We start from the raw sequence: 19,628 nt of genomic DNA, 5'->3' as shown, positions 1-19,628 counted from the left end.
TGCTTTACAATATATTTCTTCACAGTATCAATAAAAATTTTATTATTACTCCTGTTTTATTATGTCCAGAGTCATAAAGTTTAATTGCATAGGCAAAAAGTAGTTGTAAGTAGAAAAAATATTAAGAAGCCCTGGTTTATCGGGATCATACATAAGTCATTCTCAGCTTTCTGAGGAGCCACCCTTCTGTTCTCTCCCAGCGGCTGTACTAACTACATTCCACCAGCAGTATGTAAGAGCTCCTTCCTCAGCATCCTTACCATCTTTATTCTGGTTTAAATGTTTGATCTTCACATATTTATTGGTCACTTGCACTTCTTTTGCAAAATGTTGAGAGAGAGAGAGAGAGACAGAGACACAGAGACAGAGATGGAGAGACAGAGACAGAAACAGAGAGGGAGGAAGGGGGAGGGGGAGATGGACTTTTCCTACCATTTGCCCTTCTTTGGTTGGATCTCATTTTTATGACATTATGACATTACTTCACTGTCAGATAGTTATCTGCAACGCTTTTCTCCCACTCTGTAGAGCGTCTCTTCATGCTATTGTTTCCTTGCTGTGAAGGAGCTTACTGAATTCGCCTTACTCCCGCCTCACTCCCGCCTCTCAATTCTTGCTTGTTTTCTGGGCTCCAGAGTACCCATATGATTTGCAAAATCACTGTCCATAGCAATGTTCTCTCCTAGTAGCTTCAAAGTTTAGGGTCTCATACTAAAGCCTTTGATCTAGCTTTAGTTAGTCTTTATGCAAAATAAGTCTAATTGTCCCAGCAACAGTTAGCAAAGAGGATGTCTTTTTTCCCAAAGCGAGTCTTCAGCACCTTTTTCAAGAACCGCTTAGATACATGTGTGCAGGTTTATTTCTGGGTCTTCTGTGCATCTGTATTTGTGCTGGTATCACGCTGCTCTTCACTGCTGTGACTCTGTAACGCATTCTGAAATCAAGTACTGCAGACACCTCCAGCATTGATCTTTTGGTTCCGTATGCTTTAGCGTTTGTCTTAATCACTACTCTATTGGTGTGACACCATGACCAAAACGTGTGTGTGTGTGTGTGTGATCAAGTTTATCTAATACTTTAAGACTTTTAAAATCATTTACTTATTCACTTTACTGCACCATTTTGTTGTTTTAAGAATAAGGGTAGTTTTTACCTTTTTGAGGATTAATGACAAACGAAAGATAACTTGGAAAACTAAGAACTTAATTTACAGAAAGCTGTCTAGTATATTGTTGAAACCATTGTCATCTGAATTTTAAAATTTCAGTTATAAATATATACATAAAAAAAGAAAAATAATAAAAAAGAAAAATCCTTATAAAAGCATCAATTAGTTTATATTGTGACCAAGGTTTCAAGAAACCTCAGTACTGAATACTTAGGACTAAAAAGACCAAGACAACTCTTAACAAAGAATGCATCTCATTGGGGGCTTGCCTATAGTTTCAGAGGTTTTAGTCCATTATCATTACGGCAGGCACATAGGCAGCCACAGGAGAGGCAGCCGAGGCTACACCCTGATCAATAGGCTGAGAAGAGACTCTGGGCTTAGCATGCGCTTTTGAAACATCAAAGCCCACCCCAAGTGACTTACTTCCTCCCACGTGGCCACACCTCACTCTCTGATGACTAAGCCTTCAAATACAGGAGTCTATAGGGGCCACTCTTATTTAAACCACCAAAGCCCTTACAGATCCTTTGTGTATCTATATGAACTTAAGATTGTGTTTTCTGTAAAGCATGCTATTGGTCTTTTGATTGGGAACTGTACTGAATCTGTAGATCACCTCTTTTATACTGGACATTTTTTAAATGTCACAAGACTTTGAGCTTTATTAAAAGATTTGGGAATGGCCATGTTTTAGCTAGCAAGGGATTAACTCAGTTCCAGATCCTATCTGTCCTATTCATACTGTTTTCAAATTTAATTCATATTTTAAAACCTTTGCCAGGCCTTTTCACTTGTGCTGCCTTGACAGAGCTCTCATATCTTTCCAGATCTTCCAGAACTTTCAGATCTCTATGATTATCATTTCTGCCATACTCTCTGGCTATCAAAGACCTCTTCTTATCAGTTCTCTTAACCAGAAACATAAGCTACTCCACTTCAGTTTCCGTGCTAATGCCCAATTTTATATAACTGGGTCCATTCTCGGGATAAGGACAACGACACCAAGTCGCTAGTAGTAGTCACCACTGTTGTCGTCGTTGCAGTAGGAGTAGTAGTAGGTGGACTCCCCACCTGTCAGGCACCACGAGCCCCTTTCCAGGAACAGCTTTTTTTGCAGAGTTCCATGTGTCTATAATACTAATTACACACCATAGTACAACTGTTCTGTCACTGGGGCTGGCCTCAGGAAAACACTAGAAGAGGAGAAACGCAGCAAGAACTCTTCCCTGCGCTGCGTAGCTTACAGGCCATCCCCTGGCCTTTCCTCTTCAAACCTGTGCCCAGGCCACACAGGTAGAGCTCTCTGTGGTACAGAGTCCTAACTCAACCTGCCCAGAATACAAGGAACAGACTTCAGGAAGATTGCTGTTTGTTTGTTTTATTGGTCATTTATTAAGTAATACTTTCTCTCCCCAATTTACCTGCTATCTTTTACTTTTTGGAGACCTCAGTAGTTTTCTTTGTATTTATTACTAAAGTTTTTGTGTTACTGCTGTTAAAGACAGACTACAGTGTCCTTACTTCATCTTGGCTAGAGTTAAAATTTTCTGGCCTTCATTTCTATTCACGGTTGTTCAATAGGCTTTAGAGAGGATGTTTACGATGTGATATCATTTTAACACCTCTCTTCAAGAGCCACCACAATTTCATTTGGAAAAGAATAAATGTTAATCCTAACAACTAGGCCTACAAACAAGGTAGGGAAAAAACAAAGGAAAGCAGACACAGAAAGGTTTCTCAGCACCATGAAGGCACAACTTTCACACTTCTCAGCATGTGAAAGGCTTTCCTAAAACACAGAGAATCCCGAGGATGGATCCCAGTGCCCTTGCTGAAAGGAGAAACACAGACTATGCCATGTTTACTTTCTGCAACATGTCTATACTGACCTCCTGTAAATGGAAAACCCTGCTCCAGCTTTAACAGTACACGCACTGTAAGATAGGGCTCTTCCTCTCAGAAAGCTAATGGTGCAAACGGCAGAGAAATATTTAAACAAGTGAGTGCTGAACAATACACTAGAAAACAGTGTTTTAGGAACAACTGAAATTGCCACACTGCCAGCAGAATAGGAAAATCAATACACAAAATTCTAAGTGTCTGAGCTATGTATAAAAGGAAACAGGACAATTCTAGGCGTGAAAAGAAACATGTAAAAAGATCCAAGGTATCAAATAGCATCAGGACTTTGGCCAACAGAACTGCACTGACGTGAACTCCCAGGATTCAAGCTCCCCTGACCACAGACAGGACATGAGTAAGCACGGCTGAAGCACACACTGGAGTGGGGACGGGAGGCAATTTAGGACTGTAAAGTTTCTCAGAGCTAAAGATGGTAGAACTCTAAGCACTAGCTGCAAAATCATTTTTTGATTTTGCAATAAAAATGTTACTGAAGATCTCTGAAAAAAGAGGTTCACCAAAGAAAAGACAGAGCATGTCCCTGACAGCCCCTCCTCAAACTAATTATACAGGGACAACTGAGTCATTCAATCAGAAAAACTGGCTCAGGTTTGTATGTTTTTTATCAAGTAAGTGGAAAGACTTAACTTTCCTGAAACTATTTTCGATCCCCAACCAAAATCCATACATTAACCCTATTAGATTACACACAGAGTTTTATAATTACATTTAACTTTACATCATTACAAACTTTCCAACAAATCACAATTAATGAACTACTTACTTATTTATGGGGACTAGAGATGTTAAGGATGGAAATTACCACAAACCGATACCCACCCCATATTACTTTTCTTCCTCATTGCTGTAACCAGACGCTTCAGAGATACCAACAGGACCAACAGGATTTATTTGAACTCAAGGTTTCAGAGGGCTCTGCCCACTGTGGTGGATAGGATAGAGCAGGACAGTTGAAGTCATGATGGGCCAAGAAGCAAAAAGAAGAGAAATGACAGCACACTGCTGACCACCTCCAGCCTATAGGATGGTACCACCCACATAACTAAGGGTAGACATTCCTTCCTTAGTTAAGCCTTTTAGGAAACAACTTCATATACATATTCAAGTTGTGCCTCACCAATCTTCTAGGTGATTCTAAGTCTACTCAGATCAGCAATGAAGATTTACTCTCACCTCTGCCACACATGTGCTATTCCCAAGGTTCAACTGAAGGCTCATTTTTCAGAACTCAACTCCATAATCCTAGCACTCTTCCAACACGGACTTTCACATAGAACAGTATCACCAGACATAGTCTATGTGACCTACTCAAGCCCCTAACGAAATCTCTCTAGGTTATTCTTTAACTTAATTGTAATAAAAACCAAAACAATCTTTCAAATTCCTGCTGCTAATTGGGCCCATATTTGTCACCATGCACAAAACTCAAGTCCAAGTGGATTAAAGATCTCAACACAAAACCAGAGACACTAAGTCGGTTAGAAGAAAAAGTGGGGAAGAGACTGGAACACATTGGCACAGGAGACAACTTCCTGAACAGAACACCAACAGCAAAGGCCTTAAGGTCAACAATTAATAAATGGGACCTCATGAGGCTGAGAAGCTTCTGTAAGGCAGGAGACACTGTCAAGAGAACAAAGCGACAGCCTACAGACTGGGAAAAGATCTTCATCAACCCTACATCTGACAAAGGACTAATATCCAAAATATACAAAGAACTCAAGAAATTAAAAACCACCAAACCAAATAACCTAATTGAGAAATGGGGCTCAGAACTAAACAGAGAATTCTCAACAGAGGAATAGTGAATGGCTGAGAAACACTTAAAGAAATGCTTAACGTCTTTAGTCATCAGAGAAATGCAAATCAAAACAACTCTGAGATTCCATCTTACACCCATCAGAATGGCTAAGATAAAAAATTCAAACGACACCACATGCTGGCGAGGATGTGGGGAGAGAGGAACATTCCTTCATTGCTGGTGGGAATGCAAACTGGTACAACCACTTTGGAAATCTATCTGGCGCTTTCTCAGAAAAATGAGAATAGGATTTCCTCAAGACCCAGCTATTCCACTCCTTGGAATATACCCAGAAGATGCTCCATCACACAACAAGGATATATGCTCAACCATGTTCATAGTGGCCTTATTCATAATAGCCAGAACATGGAAACAGCCTAAGTGTCCCTCAGTAGAAGAATGGATAAAGAAACTGTGGTACATTTACACTATGCAATACTACTCAGCTATTAAAAGCAAGGAATTCCTGAAATCTGTGGACAAATGGATTGAACTAGAAATGATCATAATGAGTGAGTTAAGCCAGAAACAGAAAGATTCAAATGGTATATACTGACTTATAACCAGACACTAGCCCAAGGGACATGTCCCATGAAAGTCTTCACCTACTAGGAAAGTGGGATAGATGTGAGGACATCCTATTTGGACTCTAGGTCAGAGAAGTGTGGGAGAATGGGAAAATAGAAGGATCCAGAGGGTCCTAGAAACCTACAAGTAGAGCATTATAATGGGCAGATCTGGGCCCAGGGGTTCTGCTCAAACTATGGCACCAATCAAGGACAATACGTGCAGTGAGCATCAAACCCCTACCCAGATCTAGCCAGTGGTCAGGACATTCTCCACAGTTGAGTGGAGAGTGGGAACTGACTTTCATATGAACTCTGGTGCCCCATATTTGACCACATCCCCTTGATGGGGAGGCCTGGTGGCACTCAGGGGAAGGATAGCAGACTACCAAGAAGAGACTTGATACCCTATGATCATAGACAAAGGGAGGAGGTCCCCCTCAGTCACAGTCATAGGGGAGGGAATAGGGTGAAAGTGGGAGGGAGGGAGGAATGGGAGGATAGAAGGGATGGGATAACAATTGAGATGTAGTATGAATGAATTAATAAATAATTTTTTTAAATTCCTGCTGCTTTGGCACCCTAGCAATATTAGAATAATAAACAAACTCTTTGTCCCTTACATTGCTTCTGTCAGGGTGTTTTATCATAACAACGGAAAAGAAACTAAGACAAGTCCTAAACAACTTTTTAAAATCTAGCCAGGCAAAGCGCTTAGGCAGAAATCTAAGGAGTTCTCAGTGGCACTCTTCAGTCTACACCTCTGCCCATGCAGTCAGCCACCTCCACTTGGTCAGAGAGTGCAGCTAACAGGTATTTGAAATAGAGTAAGTCTATCAGCCTATTTCCTACATGCTGAATTCTGAGGTGTTGAAAGCTTCTTTCACTTTGTTGTCTCCATGTACTTTCAAGTCCAAGATAGTAGTGTTTCTGCTGGCGTAACATACTCAAGCATCTTGTGGGGCTGCCACAGAAGTGCAGAGAGACACTGCGTTTAGACAGAGGCCCAACCACAGACCTCGCCTTGGTAATCTCATCTCTATTTTCAGCTTCTGCTTAACTCTAAGGGAATCATGAGCCTCGTCGGTGACCTCCTTAGTGTTCCAAATGAAGACTCTGACCTTTTGATCTAATTTTCAGCACAGACTCCTTTCACTGTTTCTGTATAGCACACTTTCATGACAGTGACTCTCTTATTTTTAGCACCCTATATCCTTTAGACAGACAGAGAATTTTCCAAAATGACCAAGTCTTAACTTTTTGGTGTTTTGTTGTTATTTCTTTGGTTGTGTGATGAATGTTTTTGAGACAGGATCTCAAGTAGCCTCAAACTTGCTATGTGGCAAAAAATACCTTGAACTCCTAATCCTCCTGTCTCTGCCTCCCAAATCTTAACTAAAGAAAACCTGGTTCTTTCTAAATAGGTCTCCTCTCAATTTACCTACTGTCAAATTTTAATAAACACTTAAAAAATCAGAAAGGCTGGGCATGGTGGTGCACACCTTTAACTCCAGCACTCAGGAGGCAGAGGCAGGCAGATCTCTGTGAGTTCGAGGCCAGCCTGGTCTATAAAGTAAGTCCAGGACAGCCAAGGCTACACAGAGAAACTTTGTCTCAAACAAACAAACAAACAAACAAACAAACAAAAAGATATCAGAATGCATCTTCAACATTGCTTGGAAATCTCATCAGGTAAAATCTAAGTTTTGTTTGTTTTGTTTTCCCCTATCCTGCTCCTTTAACTTCTGAGTCTTGCACAGTGATTAAAACCTACATTTCCACTAACCAGTCTAAACCAGTGGTTCTCAACCTTCCTAATGCTGTGACCCTTCAATATGGTGACCCCAACCATAAAATTATTTTCATTGCTGATTCATACTGTAATTTTGGTACTATTATGAATTATCATGTAAGTATCTATATTTTTCAATAGTCCTAGGTGACCCCCAAAGGGGTCACAACCCACAAGTTGAGGACCACTGGTCTAGGGTTTTTCTAACATTTCTTCAAAGTTCCAAAGCTACTTTTGGATGTTCTGTTATAGCAGCACCACATATCCAGGTATAAAATTTGTATTACTTTTCTACTCTTCTATTGTAATAACAAAGTATCACAAAGTTAGAGGGTTACAGTTAATGAGTTTGTGTCCAAAACAGGTCTCACTGGGCTAAAGTCAAGATGTTTGAGACCTAGAATATGAACATGATAGGGGCTGCTGGGCATGAGTATGACTTGGATGGACCCAGGTGCTGGAAGCTTAGTTCCTGGCATGGCAGTATGGAAGCTGTAACAGGGGCACCTAGTAAAAGGTACTTAAGTCACTGGAGATACTGCCCCCAGAAGTGATTATTAAAAGTTCTCTAGACATGGCTATTCCTGTGAGACCAAGTTGTTATAAGAGACAGAAATACTGGCTCCCTGTATCCTCTGATGCCTGGTCTTACCACCATCTGATCTCTTTTATATACATTCCTGCCATTATAATGTTTAATTATATTATAATCCACAGAGCCCTCAGCAGAGGCCCCAGAAATGGAGCTACCATATTTTCAAACCATTAAGACTGGGGGTTGCGGGGGAGGAGATGAGGGTGTACCTTATGGTCCGATTGCTGTTTTTACTAGTTTTCTTGTTTTACTGCTCTAAAAATTGGGTGTGTCTTATAGTCTGAAAAATACGGTACTCAACTGTTGTGATTTGAATAAGAAATGTCCTCCATAGGTTCATGTGTTTCTGGCTGGTGGTACCTCTTGAGAAAGTTACAGGGCCTTTAGGAGGTGAACCTATGTCAAAGGAAGTGGGTTCCTGGGGGCATTATCCCTTGAGGCCTTACAGCCTGGTCCATTTCCTATTTATTCTCAGCTTCTTGAACATGGACAAATGTAACAAGCCAGCCCCGAGCCACTGCTGCCACATCTTCCCACCATGACAGACTATCACTGTGTGAAACTATAAGCCAAATTAACCTTTCTCCTTAAGATGCTTTTGTCAGGGTATTTTATCATAGCAAAAAAGAAACAAAGATAGCAATCTTGAACTTTCAGCCACCTAATGAACTAAATAAACCTACTACTTTTTAAAGAACTTGGCCCCAGGCACTGTTTCAGCAACTGAAAGTGAAGATAGGATGAATCCATTTCCTCTTTAGTCCCAACTTCAGAGGTCACCTGTGCTCTGTGACTCAAGGCCCCTTCCTTTACTTTCAAATCTTTAACAGCATCTCTCTGACTGTGTCTACATCATATCTCTTTACTGACATTCTTCTTCTGCCTCCCACTTGCATTTTTATGAAAATATATTTTTTATTATTTATGTGTGTGTATGTGTGTCTATATATGTGACTGAATGGCATGAGAAAGCCAGAAGAGAGTACTGGACGGATGCCTTAGCGCTAGAGTTAGAAGTGGCTGTAAGCTGTCCAATGGTGGTGCTGGAAACCTGGGTCATCTGAAAAGCAATAAGCACTCTTTACTGCTGAGCCATCTTTCTAGCCCTCTACTTCCATTTTTAAGAGTGCTTAACCTTTTAAAGGACCACATGAATAAACCAGAATACTCCTATTGGCTCAAACTGCCCTTTGCCATAGAATATAGCATATTCATAGATCCTGGGAATTTGGACATGGGCGTTGTCAGGGAACAATTATCCAGCCTACATCCCTATTAATCACTTAAGAGCACTAGAAGTAAACCCTGATTATATCTAATAAGGCTCAGAGGGAAGAATTAACCACTGAAAGATACAAACATCATTATTTTATCTTTAATTTTTCAAGTATTTAGTGAATCAAAAATTATAACTAGGGGTTGGGGATTTAGCTCAGTGGTAGAACGCTTGCCTAGCTGGTCCAAGGCCCTGGGTTTGGTCCTCAGCTCTGGGGGGGGAAATTAACTGAAAGATTTCTGTTTCTTGTCTGTGGCAGACACTAGTTAGCTAATAAAACACTAATTTTCAATCCCTTCTCCCTTGCCTGCCCCTAGTACTTGGACCATAAAAGCTAAATACTTGCCTGGCCTCCTAAAGATAGTCATATAATATAAATGTGCCAAACTAAATCTAAAAATTGCCTCAGGAAATGCTACCGCACTCCTGATAAAAGACACAGATGGTGCTGGCACCCCTTGGCCCCTTCCCAGCAGTTCTCCTGCTTGAACATGGGACACTGCCAGTAATTCAAGCATCTATTTCGCAATGATGGAAGGAGGACATCCAGAAGAATCCAAGAGATATTAGTCCTGCCACTGTCCAGTGGTTCCAGCAACACCAGCTAGTCCATGCCTTCAGACTTACAGCTATATGAGGGGAAATAACTTTTCATCTTGTTTAAGTCACTGTTTAACCTGCTTTTCTGGTATTTCCAATTAAAAGTTAACTGAAACAGAATTAAACATAACTAAACATAAACATCTTCCTTCAAAATGTATTTTGTTCACAAAAACTACGTTCAGTTAAATGAGTTATAATTAAGCTCTTAAAAGGCAACCATTTTTAAACATGATGTATTTACTATAAATTATACAGACCATTCTAAGATACTTAGAAACTACCAAATATTTAAATAATTCCAAGCAGCCAAAGATAAACTACTATTAATATGTTACTGTATTTACCACTATAGGGGCAAAATGAATGCCATATCCTATATGTAATTTATACTCTGCATTTAACACCATGTTCTGTATGAGAACTTGTCTCCAGGTGACTTCACTTCTTCCTGCATTCCAGGAACGACGGCGCACTGCCATAAACTAGACCTGCTAGCAGTTTCCAGAAACTCCACCGGAACGATTAGCTGAGATAAAACAACTTCCCTAGACACTCAGTCTCCATCCACCCTCCCCTCCAGGAACTGTGACCAAAATCTGCCAACTTAAGACTATAAAAACCCTAAGATTCTTCTGTTTGGGGCCGCCTCACTCCTGCGTGCAGGTGGACCCCAGCGCCCTGGAACAATAAACCTCTTGCTTTTGCATCGACCCTGTCACCGTCTCTCTCATTTGATGCTTCCTGGTATAGACTCTCCCGATTAGTCTTACACCACCATATTCTTACATACATACATATGAAACAGTTTTTAAAATCAGACTACACAGAATATACAGACTGAATCCTACTTCCACTTACAATTATACATACAAAAAGAAATTTCATATTATTGCAGATTTTTTAAAAATAATCCCAAAATCTTGAAATAGTTCCTATGTGACTATTACATGCCTAATTAAGTAATTTTAACAATGGTAGACACACACCAGATAAATAATCCAGAATGTGGTGTTACTGAGGATGAACATTTTCAGTCATAAATGCTGTTCGAGTGCTTCCTAGAAATACAAAGTCATTTTATGATTCTACCCCTGTGTTCCAGAGCATCAGGCTCTGTTGTGAGAACTTAATGCTATTCCTCTGCTTTTATGGTGATTCGGTGAGTAAATATACTATACTTAAGTCTTAAATCTTTTTTTTGGGGGGGGGGTTCGAGGCAGGGTCTCTCTGTGTTAGCCATGGCTGTCCTGGACTCGCTTTGTAGACCAGGCTGGCCTCAAACTCACAGCGATCCACCTGCCTCTGCCTCCCGAGTACTGGGATTAAAGGCATGCGCCACCACACCCGGCCGTTAGTCTTAAATCTTTAATTTACTTATTTTGATTATTAGTGACAGTGACTATCTAAAGATATTTAGATCTTAGAGTGTTTATTTTGTGAACTACCCCTCAGTATTTTTTTAAGGATAAAAGTTTTTATATGTAAAATGACAATCTTTTGATATTATTGTTGTATTAATATCTTATTTCATTAAGCAGTTACTTTCCAGTTTTGCTTATATTTATTTTTATGAACTTAAAAAAAAATTTTTTTATGCCTTGTGTGGTAGCACGTGCCTTTAATCCCAGCACTCCAGAGGTAGAGACAGGCAGATCTACGTCAGTTCGAGCCTAGTCTACAGAGCAGGTTCCAGAACAGCAAGGCTACACAGAGAAACCATGCCTTGAAAACCAGAAAAAAGAAGGCGGAAGAAGAGGAGGAGGAGTTACAGATGGCTGTGAACCACAGCATGAGTGCTGGGACTGTGGCCAGTTCCTGCAAGAGCAGCAAGTGCTCTTAACCACTTGCGCCACCTCTCCAGCCCTTAATTTTATAACCTTTAAAAAATAACCCACAGCCTTTATCCTTTGTAACCTTTTTTGCAGGTTGAGATGATTTGTATATGATGACAACTGTGTTTTAGAAAAGAGTGATTTAACATTTTTGAAAATTTTTATTGGCAGCCAAAAAAGAAACACCAAATCAAGAAAGTAATGAGTATTACATATGACAACTGCATTTTGGAAAAGAATGATTTAAGATATGACATTCTTATAAATTCTTACTGGCAGTCTTAGAATGAGAACAGCAAGTCTTCCATCATTAGTAGCCTGTGGTCCTACACTGACTACTCACATACCTGCTTGTGACGATGATCACGTCCTCAGAGATGGTAGCCATTTCCTTAATGGTAAGGTAGCACATTCTCCTCAGTGTTTGCTGAAAAGATAAGTACAGAGGATAACAGGTTATTTGGAAGGAATCTTTTAAAATGTTAAGACTAGCAAGCATATTAGGAGAAATATTCTTGGGCCAGCAAGATGGCAACGTGGGTAAAGGTGCTTCCACCAAGTTTGAGGGCCCGGGTTTAATCCCTGGAACCCCAGTGATGAATGCAAAGAACCAACTCCCACAAGTTGTCTATTAACCCACACATAAATGAACATTAAAAACAAGTAAGGAAACTTTCTTTAAAATATATAGCTCCAAAAATACTTTAAAACTATATGAGTAAAAAAATGTTCAAAATACTGTTTCTTAAACACAAATACATGATATACTGATACCTGATAAAACATAAAAGCAACACCTTAAAAATCAAGTACTCTTCTACAGAGATATTATTGTTTTAAAGTGATAAAGACTTGTCTCAGAAATGTATTTTTAAGATTCTTAACAAATGTGCATGCAGAGATATACTAATGCTGTTTCCCCTTATGGCAGTCTCAATATAACTGGCTCCCACAGGCTCACAGGGAATGACACTGTTAGGTGTGGCCTTGCTGGAGGAAGTGTGTCTTAGTTCACGTCCTGCTGCTGTGGATCAAGATGTACAACTCTCAGCTCCTTCTCCAGCACCACAGCCACATGCTGCCATGCTTCCTGCCACGGTGATAATGGGCTAAATCTCTGAACTGTAAGCCAGCCCCAACTGAATGGTTTCCTTTATTAGAGTTGCTGCAGTCGTGGTATGGTGTCTCTTCACTGCAGTAGAAACCCTAACTATGACACCCCTCCACTTCGGGAATACCAATGTTTCTCCTAAAATGACTCACTACTAGATAATCAGCTTCCATCTTTGTTTGTTTGTTTTGTTTTTTTAAACAGGGTTTCTCTGTGTCCTGGCTGTCCTGGCCTCGCTTTGTAGACCAGGCTGGCCTCTAACTCACAGCTATCCACCTGCCTCTGCCTCCCGAGTGTGGGGATTAAGGGCGTGTGCCACCACGCCCAGCTCAGCTTCCATCTTAAATTATCAAAATTCCCAGATGAACACCAGGATCCCAAGTGAGATGGTAACAATAATAGCAGTTCCAGCGCAGATCTCCTCAGTTGCATCTGATGTACTTGCAGACCCCAGGCCCCTTTAGTCTGTCCAGCCTCCTTCCAAGTACCCTCAGTGTCTTCTAAGTACAGAAACGTGCACACACCAGACTCAGTTCCACAACCTGCTTGATACTACTGAGTCAAATAAGAAAGGGGAAAAAGAAAACGAGGGTTCTCAATTTGATTTAACACAAGGAAGGAAAGGAGGGAGGGAGGGAAGGAGAGAGAATGGAAAGAAATGGAAGGGAAGGGGAGGGGAAGAGTGGGAAGAGGAGAGGGAGGGGCGGGGAGGAAAAGAAGGCAGGCAGGCAGGCAGGCACACCACAGACCAAACCCACACAAATAACAAAGCTACAACAAGAAAATGGAAAATAGAAATAAAAAATTCAGAAAGAAAATCCCTCCATATAAAATACCTAGCATAAAACACAAATGAAAACTGGGTACACAAAAAATTAGCCAAAGTAGAAAAAGAAATAGTTGCTCAAATTAGTAGTCGTAAAGCAAAATGGAAATTAGATTCAGACACTACCCCATGTCCAGTAAAATGGCAAAACTTCAAAAACCTAATACTACATACTACCAGCAAAGATAAACGTTTAGCCAGCAAAACACACTACATAAGTTAAATACACAGAAATGTTAAATAGAATATGAATCAAACATTTAGTTTTTAAAAATAATTATTTCAAAAATGATTTTATGTAATATATTGGAGAGGGGTCACACCTCGATTACATGAACTATTATTATAACTCAACAAAACCACAAAATTTTAAATGGACCAAAGATTTGTTGTTCTTTTTACAACTGGCTCTTTGAGAATTTCGTACAGTATATTCACGCCCCAACTCCTCCCAGATCCACTCCTCCTCCCCTTCCCTACCTACTCAAGCCCAGCAAGTCCAACTTATGCTTAGGCAAAACAATTGAAGAGATATTTCTTCAAAAAGGCATGAATGGCCAATAATCACACGAAAAGACTGATGTCAAAATTTTACTTTGTAGCCATGGACAAAATTCAAAGAGATTCCCAAGGCAGGAGTCCTGGCAGTGAGAACAAATGCTAATACCCACCCATGAGGTATAAACTCTGGATCTCACTGGATGAGAAATAGCAAATAAAGAATACACTCTAACAGGCATATTCTGTAGGTGCAAAGAAAACTATTCCAGATACTAATTCGATCATTTATCAAGGAATAAAAAGTAGAAAGGACCCTTCTGTCAGAGGTCAATGGGAGGGGGCTATAGAGAAAGAGGGAAGGAGGGTGGGAAGGGGAAGATACAAGTGAGGGGATAACAATCGAGATGTAATCTGAATAAATTATAATTTAAAAAAAAAGAAAAAAGTAGAAAGGAAAAAGTAGTAAAGATTAATTTAAATGAAAGAAAAAAATATATTTATAAATATATAAAAATACATTTAGAAATACACACACATATATAAATAACATGCCTATGTTTACATATTCATATATATGGTACAAGGGTCTAGGATTCTCAAATTTCCCACAAGCAGGGAAAAATAAAGGTAAATATTAGATTTTGATAAGTTGGTGAAGCAATTCAGGATAACTGCCAAAAATTCTGAAAATCCTATGCCATATATCACTAATGTTCTTCATTTTGTTGCCTTTCTTTTTTCCTTAGCTCTATTTTAGGTTGTTTCTATCACTGTCTTCAAGTACACTGACTTTCACTCTTACTTTTCTCCTTTCTCTCTGGTATATTCTCTAAAAAAAAATTCAAACTTTTTTGGCTTTCCACCTCCACCTGACCCTCCTAACGGCTATGGTCTGCTCTGGGCAGCTAGCTGGTGCAGTCTGGGGCCATCTTGCTGGCTCCCATCTTAAGCTCTCAGTCCTTGCATGCTGGACAGTCTCTGCTGTGTTTGGTTCTCTAGTGTTCATGATGGCTGGGTAAATCCAGCTCTACATAGCTAGAGACAAAACAGGACGGCGCCTAACATCATAACAAGGAGTCATTTACACAAAAAGGCTCCGTTTTTCCTTTTCCTACCCCTTTCTTCCAGTTACTTCATCACTGATTTCTAACACTGCTGCAGAATAATTACAATTATAGCTAAAGGACAAAGTCTGTATGATTTTGTTCCTTTAAAATGACTTCCTGGCTTTACCCCAGTCTGTAGATGTCTGTGAATATGGTGCTCTTCACCTGCATATAATGTTAGATAAATCTACGTGTTTGTCTTTCTTATTTCTCTTCTCCTGATCTCATTTTCTCACTCTCTTGTTTCACTCATTCAGTGAGTCGCACACTGTGACACTGGCTGGGCTTGAGCTCACTGGGCAGCCAAGAGGGGCCTAACTTCTAATCCTCCTGCCTCTGCCCCGCAAGCGGTTACAGACACACACCATCCAGCCTGGCTTGGGAGGGGCTGGAGCTGGAACCCAGGGCTTCATGCACCAAGCCGAGCACTCCACCAACAAGCGTATCCTCAGCTTTCTGTTTTCCCCACATGATTTTGGAAGAGAAAAATTGATAGGAAAAAAGTCCATGAATCAAAATGCTTGTTCCACGAAGATATTTCTAAGGTATAAGCCTCTAGACAAAACAAAACGCTAAGGAATACAAAAATATGTAATTTACCCTTATTAAAATGATAAGATGTCATTACAAATTCTACAGACATTAGTAAAAAAAGGACTATGAACAATTCCATTTTCTATTTTTCCTCCAAAAAATTCCTTAGCATCCTCAAGCTCCTCCATAAATGTTCCTATCCTTCGGTGTAGCTGACAATTTCTATTTCCTACGGATTGCCTGCAACTTTCTATAGTGGTGGCTTTTTTCTTTCTCACAGCCTCCAGATGAGGAAGCTGTTCTTCACTGCCTTTTTATCTATTGACAACACCTTCTCTCAACGCACCTCCTCCCCTAAAATGTTGTGGTTTTAAAAGTTACGTCCTTGCACTATATTACCTACCATCATTCATACAAGGTGACTCATTTCGACTGTCACAGCCTCTATCAGTGATAGCCACCACTCTTGGCTGCAACAACCTGTTCATCCTATCATCACTTATGACCCATTCATTTTATAACCATTTGCTAACCCTATCTGGCCTAACACCAGGTACCTGACTGCAAAACTAGATTCACACATAGCCTTGTCTGATTTTTATAACAGCAAATCTTTGGGCCTTACTCCTACAACTTAAAATGCCCACTTCTCTAGTCTAATTCCTGACGGAAAATACCTAATCCAAAAATATTCACAGAAGCTCTGCTTCTAGTGAACCCTGAATTGTTGGTGTAGGAAGCTGTTAAAAGAAAGCAGGTACTGAAGGCTAGGAACTTGAAACTGCTTCTCTGTTTGGACTGAAGAATCAGGGAATATAAGTAGCCTATAGCATTAAATAGCATAAATATTTAAATTATCACTTGCAAAGACATATAGAAACCAAAGCTTTGAGTAAATAAGCAGTTGTTGCCAGAGTACATTTTAACAAAAATTAAATTGCTAAAACTGAAGATGTTAAAAATAATTTGTTTAGGGGGCCGACACGATGGTTCAGCAGGTGAAGACATTTGCTACCAATACTAACGGCCTGAGTCCAGTCACTAGGCCCCTCATGGTAGAGGGAGAGACCTGAGCCCTGCAAGTTGTTCTCTGACCACCACACAGGAGCCATGGCAGGCGTGTGCGTGCATACCACACCTACACATCTGCACATACACACACAAATCTTTTCCTAAGAGAAATAAGTTTAACAGGCTTAAATGGACAGCTAACAGTCTGGGAAGGAAGCAGAGATCCTCCCTAAATGCTGTGAAACAAAGTTTTTGCCATGGCCATGTGGTCACAAAACTGGGAAAACATATCCTGCAGGAAGTTTAATTACAAAACAAATTCAAGTCATAGCCCTGGAGACCTTGATTGGCATGGAAGGGAATCTGAAAACTGAGGTGGGGACAGATGGGCAGATTCTAATCATATTCTGCCAAGCATCTTTTGTCAATACAAATAATCTTTGATCTGAGGGGTTGTCTCCCTCTGCCTGGGCGTATCTCAAAGCTTCCCTTACTGCAACTGTCTTATAGGGGCCTGTTGAAAAATTACCCCTAACATCCTCCATCATCTAGACATATGGGCAGACTCAAATCCCAGAGAGTCCTGGGAATTGGACACAAAATGTAGCCTGTGCCGATATACAATGTGCATGAAAAGAATCTGGCAAATATATGCTAACAGAAAGCTAAAATCTGTATCACAGAATCCAACTCCCTGTATGTTTCTGAATTAAACCTGGGCTGAGAAGAGCTGTGCCATGCTGAGAAAACAGAAGCAAGTGCTCTAAGCAGTGAGGCAAGCTGGGGTAAGGAAAGGCGGCCACAGAGGTGCTGGCAGGCTTGCTGTGTCCCCACTGACCAGCAAGCCAGGTCCAGTGTAAACCTGACTAGGAACCAAGAGCCATAGACCTATAGGTATGACCTTTCCCCAGTGACTTCAGGAACAATGTTACACTATAGACTTCAATTCTTCCACATCCACATATTATTAAAAAAGCATTTATAAATGTTACAAAATAAATGGTTTTAAAGTAATTTTAAATATTTCAAGCACCTCTCTTTAATTTGGAACACTCTACGTCCCCTGGGGAAAATAAATAAATGTTTTCATCTTAAAATAATGAAGAAGACTTACATCATTAGACTGAAACAACCGAGTCATTGCGAAGAAGGCTTCTGTAGCTTCCACAGTTCCAAAGTGCTCACCCTAAGTAAAATTTAAAACAAATTTTTAAACTAAAAATAGTAGATATTAAGGATTTTTTCTTTACTTCTCAAAAAAATTTTTGAATTCAGAAAGGAAGTTTCTTTATAAACATTCTGCCTCTTGGCAACTTTTCTGCTTTCAATTTAGAAACCTGCAGGGGAGAAAAACCCCTCAGGAGCATTTAGAGACTTGTTATTTAAAATAATTCAAAATAGCACATCATACTCAGAAGTTCTGGAACTGTAGTCTCTACATTTTTAACAGAAATTGCTTATATATCCCTTAAGGCTGTATTAGGAGGCAAATATGATAGCAAGTAGAATTTCCAATCAGCACCGCACAATCAGGTCACACAAGCTAAAAACAGGCTTATGTCTTGTACACTTCCACAATCGCGTGCCTGGCACATGGCCAGTACAGGACAGGCATATCACAGATAAAAAAAAACTGGAAAGGATCACTTGTGAGGAATCCTAGAATATATGGTAAAACAGGTTCAAACCAAAAGAGAAGGATCTAGAATCCCCTTCTTTTTATATTCCAGGGGCTGCTACAGGTCCTAGGACACTGACCTAAACTCTTAATGGTGTGATCTGGGTCTTCTATCTTGATGTAAACAATAGATCATTTAAAGGCCTTGCCAAATACAGTCCCCAGCAGTGAGCACTGGGGAACATGGCAGTTTTCACTCAGTACATGCTCCCAGCATGCCAATGCTGCTGATCTGGCAGTACGTAGCTAGACAACTTATTAACTAAATTTCAAAACACTTTTAGTCATAGACTTTCTCAAATATTACCATTTCAACACTTACTTCTTTCACTAAAAGTAATCTTGTATGGTGTATTGGGCTCAATTTCTTTTCAGAGTTCATATTTTACATAAAATACAAGTAGTCTTACATCTATTTGCCATGGGTTTAAGAATTTTAATTTAAAAATGTCTCGAGCTGGGTGGCAGTGGCACATGCTTTTAATCCCACCACTTGGGAGGTAGAGACAGGAGGATCTCAGGGCTATTACACAGATAAATCCTGTCTCAAAAAAACAAACAAATAAACACAAAAGTCTCAAGTTGAGGATGAAGGACAAAGTATAGCAAGAAATTGAAATCATTGTCCAACTTGCTTATCAGCAAGAGAATTTTCTATGAAACTTACCAAAAGCCAGGAACCTATAGAATTCTTCATATTAGAAAACTCTTAAGTTACAACTTTTTTGGGGGGAGGGGCGAGGGGCAGGTTTCAAGACAGGGTTTCTCTGTGTAGCCTTGGCTGTCCTGGATTCACTTTGTAGAACAGGCTGGCCTCGAACTCACAGCGATCTGCCGGCCTCTGCCTCCAGAGTGCTAGGATTAAAGGCGTGCGCCACCACACTCAGCCAAGTTACAACTTTTTGACTTACAATTCAGAATTTGTGGCTCCGTCAATTCTAGCAGAAATGTTGAAGTGTTTCCCCCTCTTCTCATAATGTTCTACCAAGAGCCAGGGAGGGAGATCAACTGATGGCCTAGCTCATGCTGTACTTGACAAGCTCCTTATCGAAATAACTGTCTCAACATGAGTTACTCCAGAAAAAGGTATTGGCCAACTAATACCTCACTTTGACTACTTTAAATCAACATGACTGCTCTGAATTCTACCCACACCATTGAGTTAGCCACTTTTGACACAATACAACATATGCTATATAAAGTTAAGTCAAACCAATTTTGGCTTAAATATTTTAATGCTGCTACGATTATGCTATTCGTAACAGACATGTCTTACATGGTTGTTTCTCAAGTCTCAATTTG

General features: G+C 40.1%; 1 protein-coding gene across 1 annotated transcript in view; it reads right to left on the bottom strand.

The window, feature by feature from the left end:
* The window catches only part of COPG2 (COPI coat complex subunit gamma 2), a 118,390-nt gene that overhangs the window by 95,168 nt on the left and 3,594 nt on the right, over window positions 1–19,628 (bottom strand). Inside the window, exons 4-5 of the mRNA XM_084786345.1 lie at window positions 17,763–17,834; window positions 11,907–11,986 (exon numbers count right to left, since the gene is read on the bottom strand). Of these exons, the coding sequence (XP_084642471.1) occupies window positions 11,907–11,986; window positions 17,763–17,834 (152 nt within the window). The remainder of the gene's footprint in view (window positions 1–11,906; window positions 11,987–17,762; window positions 17,835–19,628) is intronic.

The sequence above is a fragment of the Acomys minous genome (genome assembly GCF_964271855.1).
Source record: "Acomys minous genome assembly, chromosome: 6".
Classification (NCBI taxonomy): Eukaryota; Metazoa; Chordata; class Mammalia; order Rodentia; family Muridae; genus Acomys; species Acomys minous.
The sequence above is the reverse complement of the archived record's forward strand: the minus strand, read 5'-3'. Positions and strand labels throughout refer to the sequence as shown.